The sequence below is a fragment of the Typopeltis vanoorti genome, chromosome 6, assembly GCF_054136105.1.
Source record: "Typopeltis vanoorti isolate ZY-2024b chromosome 6, IOZ_Tvanoo_1.0, whole genome shotgun sequence".
Lineage (NCBI taxonomy): Eukaryota > Metazoa > Arthropoda > Arachnida > Uropygi > Thelyphonidae > Typopeltis > Typopeltis vanoorti.
In genome coordinates, this window is record NC_143554.1 from 92,741,209 (window position 1) to 92,764,100 (window position 22,892).

The following is a 22,892-nucleotide window of genomic DNA, read 5'->3' on the forward strand; positions in this document are numbered from 1 at the left end:
GTTCCAACATAAAAATGTGCACAAATTCACATGGAGAGAAGAGGCTAGGAATAAGAAAAGTCTCATTTGACTATGTTATTGTTGATAGTGATGTTTTCTTCCTGGTGCAGGACACCAGAGTGTACAGAGGATTTGAAATTGGATGTGATCACTATTTAGTCTTGAGCAGGATAAAATTGAATTTCATATTGAAAACAAGAACATTTAAGAAAGTTTCAAAGCGAATAAAAGTTGAGCAGCTCTCAGATGTGAACTGTAGGCTAAAATACACAAAGATTATTGAAGAAAAAATGAAAGAGTTTGAGAACAGGAATCAAACCTTGGAGATTCAGTGGCAAACTCTGAAGTAAACATTCATTGATTCTGCCAGAGAGGCATGTGGTGAGGTTATCTGTAAGGATAAAAAAATCAGAACTCCCTGGTGGACACAGGAAGTTAAAGAGGCAGTGAAGGAAAAGAAGAAAGCATATCAAAAGTTCCTGTCAAATAAGTCAGCTTGTGCTCTTAGAGAATATAGAGACAAATGCAAGAATGCTAAACACTGTGTAAAACTAGCTAAACAAAAGTCATGGGAGGACTTTGGCAAGAATATAGAAAATAAATATCAAGAAGGTGGCAAAATATTCTGGAGGTTTTTGAAGAAGCTTAAGAATGGAGGAAAGAGTGCTGTAAAAGGAATTAGAGATGATAAAGGTGACATGAAAACGCGAGAAAAAGATATCCTTGAAGTATGGAGTAATTACTTTGAAAAACTGCTAAATGAAACAAGCAGTGATGACAGTACAGTGGTAAAAAACACTGACCAGGCATGCAGTCAGAAATACATATCCATACTAGAAGTAGAAAAAGCTATCAAAGGCTTGAAATGTGGAAAGGCAGCAGGAGTAGATGATATTCAACCAGAAATGCTGAAGTATGGTGGTATAAGAGTCTTACAGTGGCTGCACTGCATAGTTCAGAAAGCCTGGACAGAAGGACGAATTCCCGATGACTGGAGTAGAGCTCTCATAGTACCCATATATAAAAAGGGAAATAAAACTGCATGCGAGAATTACAGAGGTATTTCCCTACTGAGTGTTCCTGGCAAGATCTATGCAAGTATACTTGAGAAACGGTTGAGAAGAATTGTGGAAGAAAAGCTTGGTGAAGAACAAAATGGATTCAGGCCAAATAGAGGCTGTCAGGATCAGATCTTCACTTTACGACAAATAGTCGAGAAAGCATGGGAATATAACAAAGATCTGTATTTAAGTTTTGTCGATCTGGAAAAGGCATATGACAAGGTGCCAAGAGAGAAGCTATTCAATACGCTGCAGTTATATGGTGTCAATGGGGCATTATATCAAGCAATACTTAGTCTTTATTTGAGTTGTAAGTCAGCAGTTAGAATTGAAGGAAGTACAGGAAGATGGTTTAATGTTAAATCTGGTGTGAGACAAGGATGTACATTATCCCCTCTGTTATTCATTATCTATATGGATCACATTATGAAGGAAAGTGATATTAAACATGATATCAAAATTGGAGATGTTAATGTCAGCTCTTTGCTTTATGCAGATGATGTTATACTTCTAAATAAATCTGCTACAAGTCTGCAAGATTCTCTGACTAAATTGAATAGCTGTTGTAATAGATATGGTATGAAGGTCAGCAATAAAAAGACAAAGACAATGAAAATAGGCAGAATCATTGAAAATGTCAATTGTGTTGTGAATGGAGAACCTGTGGAACAAGTAAAACATTTCAGCTATTTATGCACGATTTTTACTGAAGATGGTAAATTAAATATAGAAATAGACAACAGAATAAGCAAAGCTGGTATGGTGGGAATCAATTGAATAAATTCATATGGAATAAGAGAGAAATTAGTCGGAACACTAAATTAGCTGTGTACAAGACAGTGTTCAAACCAGTTTTAACTTATGGATCTGAGAGCTGGGTCAGAAGTAAAACACTTGACCAAAGACTAGAGACCACAGATATGAGAGTCCTGAGAAGGATTATAGGCGTGAACAGATGGCATCAATGGCAATATCATATTAAAAACGAGGATATTAGGAAAGAACTTGACATTGTCAGCATCCAGGAATGTGTTAGCAGAACTAATCTCAGGTGGTATGGTCACTTAAACAGAATGGGCGAGGAAAGATTAGCAAAACAAGTGTTCTCTACCAGGTTGGCAGCAAAACGACCTAGAGGAAGACCAAGATATATGTGGATTGATACTGTACAAAGTGCTTTAGATGATAGAAATATAAGATCTGATAATGTTGGAGTCTTGACAAGTAACAGACTGATTTGGATGAAAATTGTAGATAGGAAATTAATAATGATGTAATTTTTTCATGTAGTGCTATCATATCCTGTACACCCCTTGAGGGTACATGGCAGGAATTATCATCATCTTAATCATCATCACGAAATTCCTGCCATGTATCCTCAAGGGTGTACAGGATATGATAGTGCTACATAAAAAAAATTACATCATTACTAACTTCCTATCTACAATTTTCCTCCAAATCAGTCTGTTACTTGTCAAGACTCAAACATTATCAGATCTTATATTTCTATCATCTAAGGCAATTTGTACCGTATCAATCCACCTATATCTTGGTCTTCCTCTGGGTCGTTTTGCTGCCAACCTGGCAGAGAACACTTGTTTTGCTAATCTTTCTTCGCCCATTCTGTTTAAGTGACCATGCCACCTGAGATTAGCTCTGCTAATGCATTCCTGGATGCTGACAATGTCAAGTTCTTTTCTAATATCCTAGTTTTTAATATGATATTGCCATTGATGCCATCTGTTCACGCCTATAATCTTTCTCAGGACTCTCATATCTGTGGTCTCTAGTCTTTGGTCAAGTGTTTTACTTCTGACCCAGCTCTCAGATCCATAAGTTAAACCTGGTTTGAACACTGTCTTTTATACAGCTAATTTAGTGTTCCGACTAATTTCTCTCTTATTCCATATGAATTTATTCAATTGACTTCCCACCATACCAGCTTTGCTGATTCTGTTGTCTATTTCTATATTTAATTTACCATCTTCACTAAAAATCGTGCCTAAGTAGCTGAAATGTTTTACTTGTTCTATAGGTTCTCCATTCACAATGCAGTTTATATTTTCAATGCTTCTGCCTATTTTTTCATTATCTTTGTCTTGTTAATGCTGACCTTCATACCATATCTATTACAACAGTTATTCAATTTAGTCAGAGAATCTTGCAGACTTGTAGCGGATTTATTTAGAAGTATAACATCATCCGCATAAAGCAAAGATCTGACATTAACGTCTCCAATTTTGATATCATGTTTAATACCACTTTCCTTCATAATGTGATCCATATAGATAATGAATAACAGAGGGGATAATGTACATCCTTGTCCCCATAATGTAATAACATCATACATGCCTTCTAGGAGTTGTGTTTTACATTATAGTAAATACTAAGGATAGTGATAAGAGCTTACTTCACCTTTATTACGAGTTGCCCCTGCCATGAAAGGTTTGCTTACGCTTGGATCTGCAGAAACTTTTATAGTTTTTATATTTGGCACGAAACTCTTGTAGTTTCTCTATTCAGCTTTGAAATAATGTTGGATTCAATATCCACGTAATTTGAATAATTTTGCATCACCGTAGTGAAGCCTTTTGGCTCTCTTTTTCAGTCAATTCCTATTGTTGTTCATTAGTGTATTGGTGATGTCTTATGATACTTAAGACAGTATTTACATGATAAAAAAAGTTATTTACTGTGTCATATGTGCTATTCCATAGTTATAACTAATAATTATGATACAATGTAAAATTGTTAGTGAAAGAAAGAATCTTGATTGAAAGACTCCTCTTCGTGAAAGAATCTCACTGATTTTTGTTCTTTTTCTTTCAGTAAATTAATTTCATTGACATGGTACTTTAATTCTTCTGCCAGCTCTGCTTCTTTTCCATTCATATTTGTGTTATGCTGCTTAAGTAATTCACTCCTAATCACTTAATTTCCAAAAGTCTCCCTCAGAATGCTACTACTTGTTATCTATCTTTCAAACAATTCCTTATATGTCTCACTATATACTTGTCACTACGTAACTGGCATGTGTTTTCTTACAACACATTGTGGAATGCTTTTCTGGAATCACAATAAATCACATCATTGCCATTGACATATCCATTTCTCTTGTGATTTCATAAAGTTTAATAAGGGAAATTGATCAATAATTTTCACTTTGATCAGTTTTGACAAATTGATTTATCATTAATGAAATCATGTTGGACTTTGTTCAATATGTGACTCTACCAAAGATGTTTTGAATACAAAACCTAATTAATTTTTCCATTGCTTTGTGTATAACCACTTAAAAGACTATGTAATATAACACTTAAGTATTCTATTTTATGGAAAATGGGATGGGAACATTGAAGTGTATAATTCTCCATTTTTATATGATGAACCTCTCATTTAATTCCTTTATTTCTTGCAGTGTAACCAAACCAATAAGTATACAGATATTTATTTCATCACTGGAAAGTATACAACTTCCATATACTATCAGCATAGTATTTTGAGAACCATTTTAGGACATTATCCTCACACCTTCAAGAAGACAAAAAAAAAAAAAAAAGTGGCAAAGTTACAGTGAAGCCTAGTAACTCGAGAGAGAGAGAAATGGATTTGTGCTGTTTTTGCATTACATTTAAATCTCAATGTTTCACCTTTTCAATATCATTTAGATACAGAAGACCCAAAATTGAAAATGGAAATTATGTGTAGAGGGGATGAAAGAAAAACAATCTTATTTTTTTAAAAAAGACTTCCAAAATTCTTATAATTACAAAGCTGAGTTATTATCTTTTAACACTGACCCAACTTTACTACTACTGTTAACATTCGTGTTAACAGTAGTAAAGTAGGAAGTTCATCATTATCACCTAGTTCGTCATTATAGTCTGTTTTTTTAGTTACTAACTTTTCAGTGTTATTTATATATATACTTTCAGTTATCATGGGAAGATATCAAACAGGACTTAGTTTTTACTAGAGGAATTTCTTTAGAGATAGCAAACAAAATTGGAAAATTTGTAACAAAAAATGGTGAGTTATTATTTTAATTAATATTATTTGTAAGTAATATTCCCACTTTTTTGTGATCTAAGCTGTACAGAGAGATACTAGTTAAGAAAAGCTGTGTTCTGCTTTATAAACACTTAGCTATATCTTATGAACTGGCAAAATCTGTATGTTTGTGCACATGCACGCATACACACACACACAGAGAGAGAGAGAGAGCACTTGTTTTGAAAGTAGGTGTTGGTATTCTTTGTTTGGCATACTAGGTAAATGTGTAAAAAAATTACACATCTACCTAGTACCCATATATCAAAACTTCTTTGTTAATATAATAGTTGGCAGCAAGCTGTACCATTGCATACTCTCTAAAAAAAAAAAACTGTGTATATATACACTGTTTGGAAAGAAGTCAATGGACATCTCTATGGGCAAGGTGCATCATGCCATGTAACAAGTCACATGTTTGTAGCTGGTATAAATTGGAGGAATATGCCATTCTTTGCAACAGTGTTCAGGTGAAATGGCTGCAGAAGGGAACTGATGGAGTTAAAGAGGTATTGTGATAGGATGCTGTTATTTGTTATGAGATTAATTGTATTATTTAATCTCTGTTTCTAACAATTATTTTTTTTATCCGAGTGTATTTATATATGCACAAGGGTTCACTCCAATTGGTGCAATGACTTTAACTCTTTCTTACAGAATCCAAAAAAAATCACTGACTCAAGACTAAATACAAAATAAACACATTTAATAAAACACAAACAATATATACACTTCAAATAAAGTTACATAATTAACTACAAATTAATTGGATCCAAAGGCCTTTTAAATAAACTTACAGTTAAGAGATCAGCCATTCTCTGACTCAATCTATTACTGATTTGTTTAACATATACTTCATCTCATTTTACTAGACTAAATACTTTGTTTACACAATAACAAAATGTACATAGCCAGTTTCTCTGGTAAGGCCTCGTTTAGCATACGTTAATTCTTCTTGACACTGAAGTGTAGATATTCTGAATTCACCTATAAACGCTTTCACTTCATGCAATTCTTTCCAATCAGTGTTTCTTTGAACATTCCTTTAGTACGTCATTAACAATATCTTCTTTTATTTACGAATACTTATTGACAGTCTTCCACTCAGTTCTATAATTCCCTTTTTGGAATCTGCTATTAATCTTCCAATCAGCGTTTTCTTCGAACATTCCTTTAGAACTTCGATTGCAATATGTTCCTTTATTTACCAACACTTGTTGACAGTCTTAAATCTTTAAAAACTCATAACTCTACGATTCCCTTTTCGGAATCTACTATAAATTTTATTCCTCTGACTGTCACATAAAACTTAAGTTCCCCTAACCTAAAAATCTGCCGGCCAGCATTTTCCTTTCATTCCGAACGTTGTCTTGTTGATTCCCGATACCTCGATACTGAACGCTCTCTGTCAGCTGTCAATCATCCATCAAACTCTACGGCGAGCATGCGCACTCCATGAAAGTGGCAAACAAGAAGCTAAGTATAATGGTTGACATGTTGTCTCTGTTAGTGACAAGAGAATGTCTTCACAAAACACAACACTTAATATTTTAAACTACAATAAAATTTCTAAAAGTAACACAGCTCTCCAAATCTAGTAAGTACATTAATTTTTAACTGCCTTGCATTTCAGTTTGACAAAATAACATCAATAATGTGCACATCGCAAGTGCCGACAATACGTATGAAACCAAAACTAATAATGTACTAACATAAACAATTTGTACAAATATCCAGAATTTTAAATTATGATTATTTTTACAATGCTATGTTGAAGACCCCATCTGTATGGCAAATTGTTGAGAAATTGGGACATCCCAGGTTAACAGTAGGTGAAACTATACTGAGATGGAAGTGCAGGGAGTCAACTGCAAGTACTATCTACAGTGGACGACCCACACCACACTCATCAAACATGACTGTAGGGTGCTACAAAGAATAACATGCAAAAAATGGCATTTTTTGAACTGCAACATGTATCTGCACAAAAACATTCAGAACTGAGGCTCACAACAGGGTTTTTCATGGTAGGACTGCAATAATGCAAGTTTCATTTCTTTCATGCTTACACGGCGATCAGAATACATTTTGAAAAATTATGGAGACAACTACTGTGTTATAGAGTAAAACTTTAGTTAATATAAATATAATTAATTAATTAATTAAATTTCTTGGTAACACCCTACAGTCATGTTTGATGAGTGTGGTGGGACGTCCACTGTGGATAGTAATTGCAGTTGACTCCCTGCGCTTACATCTCAATATAGTTTCACCTACTGTTAACCTGGGATGTCCCAATTTCTCAACAATTTGCCAAACAGATGGGGTCTTCAACATGGCATCCTATCACAATACCTCTTTAACTTCATCAGTTCCCTTCTGCAGCCATTTCACCTGAACACAGTTGCAATGAATTGCATCATATTCCTCCAATTTATACCAGCTACAAACATGTGACTTGTTACATGTGACATGTAACAAGTATGATGCACCTTGCCCATTTTGGTTTATATTAACTAAAGTTTTACTCTATAACACGGCAGTTGTCTCCATAATTTTTCAAAATGCACGCTCCACATTACCTTAACCAACATTCACCATTATCTTCAGTAGTGCAAGGAGCATGTGTGTGTGGTAGGATGTGGAAGCTTTGAAAGCTGTGTTATGCAACAATTAATTATGCTATACTGTTTACCAAGCTTACCAAGGGGTGCTTAAGGGCCAAAGCTATATAACTGAGAGAAGACCTCCACATAGCCTTTAAAGGAATGCGGAGAACCGACCAGAACTTCTGACCTAATGTTCAATCTTCACCTTCTCGTGGTGCACCGTGTTGGGTATCAACCTGGATACTGAACAAACGAGGATGGGCTGGCAATTTGAGATTTAGCCGACCAAATTGTATTCTTATTGGCTTAAACCAAAATATAAAATGATGGTACAACATGACAAAATTTCATGACGGCTGGCGTGTCACCCAGTTAAACAAGGGCCCCTGTTGTTTTTGCCAGGGAACCAGGGCGAACAGCGAAAATTCAGCTACTGGAACAAATCTGACAACACACCCCAACTCAACATCACCAGAGTTAAAGATCAGTACTATCAACATAAGAAGCCTGAATGACATAGAAATGGAGCTAGCTGAGGAATTAGATAAGTACCAGATTGGCATAATAGGGGTGACTGAAACAAAAAAGACAAAAACTGGTGAGATCTTTCTGAGCAATAAATACAAAATGTTATATTCAGGCAATGACAATCAAGGAAAAGGAGTGGCCATAGTATTCAACACAAAATATGAGGCTAATCTTCTTGAATGGCAGTCAGTCTCAAGTAGAGTGATGTGGTCAAATTTCAGAATGGAGAACTGGACAATCAGACTTATTTGTGCCTATGGTCCCACAGAAGGTTCTACTAAGGTAGAAGTGGAGGAATTTTTTGATGCTTTAGAGAAAGCAGCTGACACAATGAAAAATGAAAAGCTGCTACTTGTTGGGGATCTAAATAGCAGAGTAGGAAATGATTGTGAGACATACAAAAATATTTTGGGAAAATTTGGAGAAAAGAGCAAAGCTAATAATAATGGCAAATACCTGTTGGATTTCTGCTCAGGACATGTACTGGTTATTATTAACCATGTTCAACATAAAAATGTGCACAAATTCACATAGAGAGATTGGCAAGGAATAAGATAAGTCTCATTGACTATGTTATTGTTGATATTGATGTTTTCTCACTGGTGCAGGACACTAGAATGTACAGAGGATTTGAAATTGGAAGTGATGATTATATAGTCTTGAGCAGGATAAAATTGAATTTTGTATTGAAAAGATTAACATGTAAGAAAGTTTTAAAGCGAATAAAAGTTGAGCAGCTCTCAGATGTGAACTGTAGACTAAAATACACAAAGATTATTGAAGAAAAAATGAAAGACTTTGAGAACAGCAACCAAACTTTGGGGATTCAGTGGCAAGCCTTGAAGAAAACACTGATCGATCAGCCAGAGAGGCATGTGGTGAGGTTGTCTGCAAGGATAGAAATATCAGAACTCCATGGTGGATACAGGATGTTAAAGAGGCAGTGAAGGAAATGAAGAAAGCGTATCAAAAGTTCCTGGCAAATAAGTCAGCTTGTGCTCTTAGAGAATAGAGAGACAAATGTATGAGAGCTAAACACAAGTCATGGGAGGACTTTGGCAAGAACATAGAAAATAAATATCAAGAAGGTGTTAAGATATTCTGGAGGTTGTTGAAGAAGCTTAGAAATGGAGAAAAGAGTGCTGTAAAAGGAGTTAGAGATGATAAAAGTGACATGAAAACGGGAGAAAAAGATATCCTTGAAGTATAGAGTAATTACTTCGAAAAATTGCTAAATGAAACAAGCAGTGATAGTACAGTAGCAAAAAAAAACACTCAACAGGCATACAGTCAGGAATACATATCCTTACGTGAAGTAGAAAAAGCCATCAAAGGCTTGAAATGTGGAAAGGCAACAGGAGTAGATGATATTCGACCAAAAATGCTGAAGTATGGTGGTATAAAAGTCTTACAGCGGCTGCACTGCATACTTCAAAAAACCTGGACAGAGGGCCAAATTCCCGATGATTGCAGTTGAGCGCTCATAGTACCCATATATAAAAAAAAGAGAAATAAAACTGAATATGAGAATTACTGAGGCATTTCCCTACTGAGTGTTCCTGGCAAGTTTTATGCAAGTTCACTTGAGAAAATGGTTTAGAAGAATTGTGAAAGAAAAGCTTAGTGAAGAACAAGCTGGATTTAGACCTAATTGAAGCTGCCAGGATCAGATCTTCACTTTACGACAAATATTGGAGAAGCATGGGAATATAACAAAGATCTGTATTTAAGTTTTGTCGATCTGGAAAAGGCATATGACAAGGTGCCAAGAGAGAAACTATTCAATAAGCTACAGTTATATGGTGTCACTGAGGCATCATATCAAGCAATACTTAGTCTGTATTTGAGTTGTAAGTCAGCAGTTAGAATTGAAGGAAGTAGAGTAACATGGTTAAATGTTAAATCTGGTGTGAGACAAGGATGTACATTATCTTCTCTGTTATTCATTATCTATATGGATCACATTATGAAGGAAAGTGGTATTAAACATGGTATCAAAATTGGAGATGTTAATGTCAGCTCTATACTTCTAAATAAATCCGCTACAAGTCTGCAAGATTCCCTGACTAAATTGAATAACTGTTGTAATAGATATGGTATGAAGGTCAGCAATAAAAAGACATAGACAATGAAAATAGGCAGAATTGTTGAAAATGTCAACTGCGTTGGGAACGGAGAACCTATGGAAAAGTAAAACATTTCAGCTACTTAGGTACGATTTTTAGTGAAGATGGTAAAGTAAATATGGAAATTGACAACAGAATCAACAAAGCTGGTATGGTAGGAAGTCATTTGAATAAATTCATATGGAATAAGAGAGAAATTAGTCAGAACACTAAATTAGCTGTATACAAGACAGTGTTCAAACCAATTTTAACTTATGGATGTGAGAGCTTGGTCAGAAGTAAAACACTTGATCAAAGACTAGAGACTGCAAATATGAGCGTCCTCAGAAAGATTAGAGGCATGAACAGATGGCATCAATGGCAATATCATATTAAAAATGAGGATATTAGGAAAGAACTTGACATTGTCAGCATCCAGGAATGCATTAGCAGAACTAATCTCAGGTGATGGTCACTTAAATAGAATGGGCGAGGAAAGATTAGCAAAACAAGTATTCTCTGCCAGGTTGTCAGGAAAAAGACCCAGAGGAAGATCAAGATATAGGTGGATTGATGCAGTAAAAAGTGCCTTAGAAGACAGAAATATAAGAACTGATAATATTGGAGTCTTGATATTTAACAGACCGATTTGGAGATAATTGTAGATAGGAAGTTAGTAATGATGTAAATTTTTCATCTAGTACTATCATATCCTGTACACCCCTTGAGGGTACATGGCAGGAATTTGATGATGATGATGATGGTGATTTTTACCAAACAGATGGACAGGCGTAGGTGTGGCAGATGCCCAGTGAATGTCTCTTACCAGAGTGAGCTCCAGCTATGAAATTCGGAGGTGGCAGTATGGTCCTGTTTTTCCTGGTTTGGCCTCGGACTTCTGTTTGTGGTTCCACGAACATTGAACTCTGAGAGACCTGAACATTCTGGACAGTACAATGCTTCCTACTTTGTAGCGTTTCTACGGAACTGATCATTATCTGTTTAAGCAAGACAGTGCTCTGTGTCATAAGACTTCTGCTGTAACTGCATGGTTTTGTGGACACAGATGTCACCATACTTGACTGGTCTCCACAGAACCATGACTCAATCCTATTAAACATCTGTGGGATGATTTGGAGCATCAGGTGAGTTGAAGTGACTTCTGTCCCACAACAATCCAGAACCTCATTACATGACTACTGGAAGAATGGTCGAATATTCTTATTGATCACTATCATACACTTGTGGAATGTATGCCTCGTAGGGTTGCTGTAGTTATCGTTATCGGAATGAAAGGAAGTCCTGCATCTTATTAAGGTGAGCACCATAGCTGTTTGTTCCTCACAGTATGGTGTCCATTGACTTTTTTCACAAGAGTGTTTATATATTAAGGTATGATACTGTACTTTAAATCTTTTAAGAGTATATATCAAGAAATTGATAATGATGATAATATTGTAATTAAAGAAGTGTATGTGTAGTCTCTAGAGGCCTGTAATCTTAAAAATACAGTATTAAAACTATTATAAATGCTCGATCTGTGTTAAATGCACTGGTTTCTGTAAATTAAGAAACAAATAGAAAAATTTCAATGACTTTGGGGGGGGGATGTAAAAAGTTATGCTCAGCAGTTATCGTATACAATTGAGTGGCACTGTTAGCAGTACATGCAAATGATCAACATCATAAAAGTGGATGTTTTTTGAAGGTTTTTTTATTTCTTGTCTGGAGTGAGACCAAGACATTTTGTTAAATGTTTGCTGCTGCTTTTAACTAAAGTCATTATACAGTTTTAGAGTTATCACAATTTTTTTTCTTCTTTTTGTTCCTTAATTTATGGAAACCAGTGTATTTCATAGGTTCAGGTCTACTGAGATACAGTTATAGAAAAGAACATTTCAGTCATATCTCTCTATCTCAAACTTTGTGCTACTTAAACATTGTGCTCCAGAGCTAACACCTGTCCTCTGTCATCTCTTCAATCTTCTATACTCAGCTGGCTCCAATCCCATCTCAAGGTAACTATCATATATCCAACCCATTTCAAAAAAAGGGAGACAAAAGCCTACCATCCAATTATCAACAGATTGCCATCACCTCAATCCTTTCCATATTAATGGAGAAAGTTGTCTGTAGTCAACTTCTTCACTACCTAGGAACTCATTAGCTAATTAGTGATCACCAGTATGAATTCCACCAATCGAGATCCACAGATGATCTTAACCTACATCACTCACCACTGGACACATACTGTGGAAGGGTTCAGAGAAATGTATGCTGTTGCCCTTGACATTTCCAAGGCTTTCGATCATATTTGGTATCAAGGCCTGCTTTATAAACTGTCTTCCTTTGGTCCACCTCACCCTCTGTAACTGGATAGCCAGCTCTCTCTCTCTCTCTCTCTCTGGTGTCATTCACTTCATGTCATGATGGACAGCACCCTGTCTTTGAGCTTTGCCACTAATGCAGGAGTACCTCAAGGATTCATTCCTCTTTTTTCTATCCTCTTTTTCTTATGCATAAATAACCTACTCTCAATCACTACAAATCCTATCCATAGTTTTGCCGGGATAGCACTGTCCACTCATCCTACACCTTTGACAAACCACGTAGTTCCCAGGACGACAAAGGATGACCTAGTGACCTTCAGTGCCATCAAAATGCAGTCCTGCTCTTTCTCATGCAAAAGGAATCTCAGCTCACCTTCCCTCATCCTTGGTAATACATACATACATATATCGCCAGACAAGATGAACTCTCTCTTGTTGGACTGACATTTATTTCCAACCTCTCTTGGCAAAAACACATCACATCAATAGCTTCCTCAGCTTCTGAAAAACTAGGTATTCTTTTCCACTCAAGAAGCTATTTTACACTCATCCAGTTAGTAACCCCTATACAAATCCCCCCCCCCCCCTTTGAATACTGTACACACATTTGGGGTGGTGCACCTAAAATCTCTTTAAAAATTCTTGATGTTGTCCAAAGGAGAGCATTCACCTCATAGATGACCCTTCTTTCACAGGCTTATTTCAACTTCTCTCTCTCTCATAGACATGGTGTTTCAGCTGTGTTTCTTCTTCAGGTACTTTCATGGTCTCTGCTCCAGTGAATTGGCAAACATCAATCCTCCATTTGCTGTTAGGCCTGTTAAAACAAGAGCAGTTGCTGTCCAACAGCCCTTTACATTACAACTGCAAACTCATTGAACCTGCTTCTCTTCTTCATTTATTCCATTCACCTTTGTCCTCTGGAACAGCCTTCCTCGTGATGCGTTTCCCAATAATTTCAACTTACAACTCTTTAAGAAAAATGCCAATAGGGTTCTTCTTTTTCAATCCTCATCTGCACTTCACACACAGCAGTGGTGTGCTATAAGTTTTACATAATTTGGTTATGTAATTTTATGTATTTGGTTGTTTTTTTGATTATTTTTCTAACTTTGGAATCCACTCTAGTACTTCTTTTGTTCATTGTTGGTCTTGTCTCTAAGCAATATGCTCAGTCCATTGCAAGATGTTTCAGTTTTCCTATAATTTCAGAGACTTTCGTTTGACTTCTTATTCAAATATTCCTTTTGTGATTAAGTTTTGTGAAACCAATCATACATATTTCCATACTAAATTGTGTTGTTCTTAATTTTTTAGTTTCCTTGACATTTAATATCTATATTTTGCAGCCTTATGTCAATATAGGGAAAATGCACTGGTTAAAAACTTTCCTTTTTTGTTTTTAAGGTATAGTTGGTAATTGTCTTTCGAATAGTGACTATAATTTTTCAAATTCTTTCAGCCAAACATTGTTTGTTTGACTCTTTCATGGTACTTTGATCTATTAATATCCCCAAAACTATTCCTATCATAAATTTAGTTTAATCCTTTATCCAAATGTGAGCAAACAAAGTTTGCACCAAAATATCTTCAGGACTGAATATGGTTTTTTTACTACCTTACTGGGGGTAAGGTAAGTGTTGTACTACCTTACTGGGGTAAGGTAGTACAACACCAGGCAACTCGTAGCAAAGGTGGACCAAGCTAACATCACTCCTATCCCAGTATCTCCCATAATGCAAAACACATCTTCTTGCAGATATGTATAATGTTATGCATTAAGGGATTGGGCTACTACCCAGACTAGTTTCGACCTTTATTGAGGTCTCTTGAACACAGTGGGCATATCAAGGCCTTATAAAGAGGAATTACAATTTCCTTATCTCTACTTGTTAATGTGTTCTTCGCTAGCTAAGTAATTTTATGAACTACCTTAGCTATATATCCTCTAAACTTTAACTATCTCGCTCTCTCTCTCTCTCTCTACCACCACCTCTAAATCTCTAGCTTCACTTATTTACTGGAGTACAGTGCCATCAATGTGATACACAGCTTGTAATCTATTTATCCCAAAATGCATAACTTTACATTTCTTGACATTAAACTGAAACCCATTAACTTTTGCCCATACTGACAGCCTATTTAAATTGTCCTTCAAGCTTTCCACATTGCCTTGATTAACTATTACTCTATCTAATTTTGCATCATCAGCAAACAACTGAATATTTCCTTTCAGGTTATTTCCTGTATCATTTATGTACAAATTAAACAGCAATGGTCCCAGCTCTGAACCTTGTGGCACACTGCTAGTCACCTGTTTTTGCCTTGATTCTGCCCCACCATATATCACTTTTTGATATCTGTCCAGCAGCCACCTTCTTATCCACTTAACCAGTGTCATATCTATCCCCATTTGTTCTAATTTGCATAACAGTGTTCCATGTGGTATTCTGTCGAACGCCTTTGTAAAATCCAGCAAACTCATCATGTAGCCATTTCCTTTATGCAACTCAGCTGTTACTCTGTCATAAAAAGGTAGTCAATTACTAAGGCATGGCCGACCCTTCACAAAGCCATGTTGATCCTCATACAGTATCATATTTTTATCTACCCATTCTTGAATTCTCTTCTTTACCAATTTTTCTAGTACTTTTACCACCATGCTTGAGATACTGATTGGTCTATAATTTCCTACTATAGTCTTAGAACCTCCTTTATGCAAAGGAATAATTTTGCCCTCTTTCCACTCCCTTGGCACTCTACCAGAGCTGAGACTTAAATTAAACAACTTAGTCAAATGCATTGTCATTTCCCTTGCACATTCTTGCAAAACCTTAGCTGATATCCCATCTAATCCCACAGCTGTATTTACATTATGAATTCTGCAATAAGGATATGATGAAAGAAGACTACTCTATTGCACCGCAGCAAATATGAGAGGCTATTCTTCAAATCTGGCTCAGCACTGAGAAACTTTCTAAACAAATCTGGGTGCATGCAACTGCCCAAATTTGGGAAGCCTTCGTCCTCATATCTTCAGCCTAATGGCCAGACTATCTGATATAGCCCATTATAGGTGCCATTTATGACTCTAGGCCTGATTTTTATTGTCTTTATTCATCATCATTTGTCCAGTTTTAGTGGCTGTGTGCACACATCATTGTTTTGTGATCTTTGATGATGGCAATGTAACATAGCAAGAATATAGGAAAATATTAATTAAAATTATTATAATTAATATTTAGAATAAATTATTTCCTGAAAAATAATAGTCTTGAATAGCCATTGTATAGCTTTCTGCCAGAAATGAAGGGTATAGAAGAGAGAGAGAGAGAAAGAGAAAAGAAATGGGGGGTGGGTATGTTGATGATAGCTGATGAACTACAGCAAAGAAGAGTAGGAGTTCAGCTTGAGGTCACTGAAATTAGTGCATTCAAGGCCATCTGGTGTGTGATAGAGGCCAGCAGAACAAAATATATGGTTGGTTGCTGTTATAGGCCAGGAGATGCAAAGGATGATGTGGATAGTATTCATCAGCAAATAAGCTCAATGAGTGGAGGGCAAGTTTACCTATGTGAACATAAATTAGGAGGAAGGAAGTGGAATTTATGCAGTTACTAAGGGATAATTACTTGTGACAGAAGTTATCAAGTATTTTAGAGTGCTAGATTTAGTAATTGCATCAGAGTATTTGTCTGTAAATAAAATAACCACATTGCCACCAATTGATAAGAGTGATCATGTGGTCTTGACGTGGGAGGTTGCTAAATATGTGGAAACTTCAGTTAAGAGGGGGGGGATGTGGAATTACAGTTCTTTTAAGTATGACACACTCAGAACATGAAATCATTATTATTATTATTATATGGGTATCTCCATGGAGTCATAATCCTCCTTAAACTCATTCGCTGTCAGCTCACAGTTGATTCTAGCAATCTATTCCACTCATTCACCACTCTCAGCAAAAATTCTAGTCCACACCCTTGCTACCGCACTCTTACACAGCTTCCAGAAGTGATAATACACGATGAAGAAATTTTTCAATATATGATGAATAGAGAGAGAACTATGTTCTCTCTCTATTCATCATATATTGAAAAATTTCGTTTGTGTTAATGTTATAGAAGCCCATTAAATTTGTTCTATCATCTTTTCTGTTTTCTGCTTATCAACTAATCTTTGTAACCCACACACCAACATGTCCTCATAGGGAGCATTCCACACACACACACCTTTTACTTGTCTTTAAATCCTCTCCACCATCCCTTGATCCCCATAAAACCTAAGTGATCAAATCTAGGTTTTGCATTATAGGAGATACTGAGATAGGAGTGATGTTAGCTTGGTCCACCTTTGCTATGAGTTGCCCGGTGTTGTACTACCTTACCCCAGCCCAAGATATATTCAGGCGCAAACTTTGTTTGCTCACACTTGGATAAAGGATTAAATTAAATATATTATAGTCTAACCAAGTGAAAAATAAACTTTCAACATCTTTCTCTAAATCCAGAGTAATTTAATAAAAAGGTGGCACACCTTTTGGCAACTCCTATAGGTAAAGATGACCTTGCCATTGCTTCTGCCTGGTATCTTCACTTCTGGGCCTAGCTCCCACTGAAGATGAGAGGCTCTGCTTGGGGTAGGTTTTTGCCTGTCTCTGAGTAGAACCACTGCTGAGATTATGGCTCTTTCTGGTGGTGGGGTAAACCTGCCACTGGGTAGAACCAACGCTGAGAAGTTCTTCTTGGTGACGGGGTGAGCCTGTCACTGAGTGGAACAAAGCTGAGTTGGGCGATCTTTCGGGATCGTCTAATTTTTAGAGAGGTCTTTACTTAAATACACCTCAATAAAGGTCGAAACTAGTCTGGGTAGTGGCCCTTCCCTTAATGCATAACATTATACATATCCGCAAGGAGATGTGTTTTGCATTATGGGAGATACTGAGATAGGAGTGATGTTAGCTTGGTCCACCTTTGCTACGAGTTACCTGGTATTGTACTACCTTACCCTAGTCCTGAAGATATTTTCAGGCTCAAACTTGGTTTGCTCACACTTGGATAATGGATTAAACTAAATATATTATTGTTAGTGTGGTTTTCAACACATGAGTAATCTTTGAGCTGTTTTGCAAACTTCTATAATACGTCCTCTGAACTTTCCACCAGTACTCCAAGTCCTTAGCCTCATCACTTTTCTGCAGTTCAGTACCATCAGTGCGATATATAGTAGTGCATAGTCTTTTGAGCCCAAAGTACTTAACCTTACATTTTGCAACATTAAGTTTGATAACCATTATTGTTTATCCAGAATTCCAATTTATTTAAATCATCCTGCAGGATGTTCGTGTCACCTTTATCAACTGTTGCTCTCCCCCCCCCCCCCCCCCAACACACACCCCGGTTTTGCATCACCAGCCAACTGAATATTCCCCCCCCCCTTAAATCATATTATGCCTTTGTAAAGTCTAGTAGTATCATGGTGTTGCCATTTCCCTTGTCTAATTTTGCTGTCATTCTATCATAAAATGTGAGTAAATTACTAAAGCAGGATCTATCTTTTACAAAGCCGTGCTGCCCACCATTGAACATTGTGGGCAGCATGGCTTTGTAACTGATCCACTAATTTGTAACCTATCCTTTTAACCTTTGTAACCTATCCACTGATTTGCTTGATTTTACTTTTAACTGACTTTTCCAGTACTTTAATCAACATTCCTGACACATTATAATTGGTCTGTAATTTGCTACTATTATTTTGGTGTCACCTTTATGTAAATGGAACTGTCTTACCTCTTTCCACTTCCTTGGTATTCTACCTTGTAAAAAACTGTTTTCTGTCAAGCCACTGATGATAGTTTGTTATTTTCAAACTGAAATATCTGGCAGTATATTAAATGTACTTTTCTTGTGCTAACATCATGTCACAAGTTTCTCTCAAAAGTAGAGATAACAAATTAGCAACTGATCAGCAACTCGGGAGTGGCCTTCAAGGTACTGGAGAATTTGGTTAAGAGAAAAATTTAGGAATGGATAGATAGGAATGGGAGTACTGTATGGGGAGCAGCATGATTTTGTGAAGGGTAGGTTATGCTTTAGTAACTTACTTGCTTTTTAGTTGGATAAAGGTAATGGGTATATGGTGATACTGCTGGACTTTCCAAATGCTTTTGACAGGATATCACATAGAATTCTGATAAATAAACTGTAGCAAATGGGGATGGATATGAAGTTAGTGATGTGGATAAGATTGTGGTTGATAGAGAGCTACCAGACAGTAGATTTTTCAGAAGTAGAGTCCAGTAGAAGGACTGTTACTTGTAATGTGCCACAGAGCTGTATACTTTGGCCACTACTTTTAATTTGTCCACTAATGATAATAGAAAATTATTTGTAAGGAAACAGTCAGTTGTCTGCCAATCATGCAAAATTCGGTAGAGCAAGTCAATAAAGATGAGGTTAAAATTTTTCAGGATAACTTAAATAGACAGTGTTTACAAAGGAGAACAGTTGCCAGTTTAATGTAGTAAAGTGTAAGATTATGCATTTTGTGATGAAAAGATTACCTGCTGTGTACCATATTGATGGAAATGTGCTCCAGGAAATTAATATTTGTGAGTAGTGGAGGTTGTTAGTGGATAGGCAGTTGAAGTTTAGTGGACATATTGCAAAAGTGACTGAAACAGCTTATTGGATTACTTAGTTACTAAAGAACACCCTGACAAGCAGAGATTAAATAGGTCATCATACCTCTTTATAAGGCTTTGATAAGATGCCCATCTTAACCACTATGCACAGATCTAGTCACTTGATTTTTTGGGGATGAAGAGGGTGAATAGGATCCAGAGGTGAGTGACCAAGATGGTGGCAAGTCTATGGAATTCACCTTATGAGAATAGGTTCAAGATTCGTGGGTTACTGAAATTGGTTGATAGGTGGAAAAGTGGTAATATGATTGATACATACAAATTACTGAAAGGATTCTACCGGATTGATACAGAGGAAATTTTTCAGAAGAGGTCTGGTGGCGGGAGAACTAATGGTCATCCTTTGAAATCAAGCAAGGATGTAAAGGTTAGATTCTTTTTGCTTGGAGAGTGGTGAATGAATGGAATATTTTTGCCAGAGTTTGTTATGTGGCCAGGACTGTAAATGAGTTCAAAGTGAAGTATGATGAATATATGAACAGATATTGGATAGTTCTTTTTGTAATGTTTAGGGCTTCCTTTGATAAGTCTATGGACTGCATGGAGTTACCCATGTAATAATAATAATATTGTCTGAGAGCTTAAAATAAAGAATATTCAGATTTTAACTTCCAGAGAAGATGGAATGAGGTTTATCATATTTGAAGAAGTTTGCCTCAGTAGGTGGAAGAGAGGGCAAGGTATCTTGGTGGAGAGGGAACTAAAGTTCACAGAACACATCGCAAAAGTTGTAAGGGTTACCTAGAAAATTGCTGCTACAATGCAAAGAGTGCTGACATGTACAAATAAGGAAATAATAATTCACAGTATAAGGTACTAATTATTTCTCATTTGGATTTCCATTCACAGATCTGGTTATGGAAACATTGACAGAATTCAGAGGCAAATGACTAAGACTGTCTCTGGAATATCAAACAACCACACATCCATCTAACAACTTTCACCCATTCTCTAAAGAATCAGATTAATCCTCTTGCCCATTCTGGAATATATAAGACAAGAATACCAAAAGAAAACCTGATACAGAAAATAATCAAAAGGAAACTACGTCTATTTGGCTGTATGTGTAGAATGAACGATGAGAGAAAATTAAAAACATTGCTGTTTGAAATGATTGAAGGAAAGAGCAAAAGAGGAAGACCAAACAGAGAATGGGGCGATGACATCTTCAAATGATGTGGAAACTCTATACACAAACCGAGTAATCTTGCACAAAATAGAATGCAGTGGAAGAATCTTATCAAGATGGCATCAGACACCTATGGGTGTTGAACCATGGTTGTTGTTGATTGTGCATAGACTGTTTAGTCTGTTCAAAGGAACAGACTGGTAGACTTGATAACATCTGCATTGAAGTACATAAAAGCGATGTTTGTAGAGCCAAGAGGCTATTTTTTTTTTTTTCGGCGATGTAAATTAAGGGGATAATAAATCCCTCATTATTTTAAAGCAGAATAAGAAACTCAAAGATCGAAATCTAAGAGTTTCATGCTGAAGAACGTTCGGCGAGTCCAAGCATAAGTCAACACCTAGTAGTACAACCCTAGGGCAACTCAGAGCAAAGGTGGAGAAAGTTTCGATCACTGTCCTTAATATTTTCTCATAATGTAAAACGCAGCTCCTAGGAGATGTATTACTGTTTTACATTATGAGGGAAGGTCACTACCCAGACCGGTTTCGACCTTTATTGAGGTCTCATCAGTGAGTAGGTAGACCTGGATAATACCAAGGTTTAAGTGACCAGTTTAGTGACCTTCCCTCATAATGTAAAACAGTAATACATCTCCTAGGAGCTGTGTTGCATTTTACATTATGAGAAAATATTAAGGACAGTGATCGAAACTTGCTCCACCTTTGCTCTGAGTTGCCCTAGTGTTGTACTACAGGTGTTGACTTACGTTTGGACTCGTCGAACGTTCTTCGGCATGAAACTCTTAGATTTCAATCTTCGAGTTTCTTATTCGGCTTTAAAATAATGAGGTATTTATTATCCCCATAACTTAATTTATGTCGCTGAAAAAAATAGCCTCTTGGCTCTTTATTGTAGTAATAATATATGGGTACACCTTTCTGGCAATTCATATAGTAAAGTATGTAAGTTCTGTTCACTTAAACCTTGGTATTATCCAGGTCTACCTACTCACTGATGAGACCGCAATAAAGGTCAAAACCAGTCTGGGTAGTGACCTTCCCTCATAATGTAAAACAGTAATACATCTCCTAGGAGCTGCGTTTTTACATTATGAGAAAATATTAAGGACAGTCATCGAAACTTGCTCCACCTTTGCTCCGAGTTGCTCTAGTATTGTACTACCAGGTATTGACTTATGCTTGCACTCGCCGAACGTTCTTCGGCATGAAACTCTTAGATTTCGATCTTCGAGTTTTTTATTCAGCTTTAAAATAATGAGTGATTTATTATCCCCTTAACTTAACTATGTTTGTAATTATCTATATGGCTAATTTGAACTGCAGCCCATGTTCTGGATACTCTTTCACACAGGATTAAGTGAAAAAAAATGACAGCTATGCTGCATAAAAGCCTCAAGGTCTGAGAGACTATTTTTAGAATCAGCAGCTATTGCCCTAACCTCAGTAAGTATGGCTGTATTAATTTGCCAGAGATCTGGGAGACAAGTCATTCTAAGACCACATTTAGTTTGACTTCTTTAAATGAACTTTCACTTTTATCTGTTCTCCAGAGGATACTTTAATAGGTAGTTCCTTTTCATTTACAATAGGAATTGTTTCTGCAACAATCTAATAGTGTAATGTGTTTTATCACAGTTATAATTTATGCCCTGAAAATACTGGTTTTAAATTCAGCAAAATATTAATAACTCACTTATTTTGTTTTTCTGGAAGTATAAATAATACTTCCAGAGAAACAAAATAGGCGATGTTATGAATAACCATGGACACTTATTTAGTGGTGACTGTTATTATGGGGATATATAACTGTAACAACTATCTATTATTTGACTGTTAAAGAGAAAGGATTTCAACTATAGCCAGCACTTACTAATCTTCTTGAGCTGTTTTCCAAAAACAAGTATAATATATAAAGTATAAAATATAATCATCATCATCATCATCAAATTCCTGACATGTACCCCCAGGGTGTATATAGTATATAATTATTATTATTTCATGATACCTCCAAGGAGTCCAAAGACTCATTGTGGGAGGACACCTACTCAACAACTTTCTGTCAACACCACTTAATCCACCAACTACACCGAACCACCAGCTACCATCGTATCTACACCAATGCCATCCATGAATGGCCCTGGTTGTGGGCCATCCATGGCCTACCACTACTAGTATGTTTGTCTGTAAATTGCATCTGTTCTGAAGGCCAATTTGTCTGTATGTGGGATGAAAAACCCATTTTCCTGGATTGGGGGGGGGGGGGAGGAACCCGCTACCTCTGTATGAGATTGGTTAATTCACCTTCAATTGAAAAATTCCCATATAAAGATTCCTCTCATCATGATAAGAATCGA

At 36.4% G+C, this 22,892-nt stretch overlaps 1 protein-coding gene across 4 annotated transcripts in view; it reads left to right on the plus strand.

The window, feature by feature from the left end:
• Positions 1-22,892, plus strand: part of LOC150105709 (histidine--tRNA ligase, cytoplasmic-like) — a 169,298-nt gene that overhangs the window by 85,942 nt on the left and 60,464 nt on the right. For all 4 annotated transcript variants that reach the window (XM_090395024.1, XM_090395026.1, XM_090395027.1 and 1 more), the window contains exon 8: positions 4,997-5,090. In XM_090395024.1, coding sequence (XP_090251150.1) covers positions 4,997-5,090 — 94 coding nt within the window. The remainder of the gene's footprint in view (positions 1-4,996; positions 5,091-22,892) is intronic.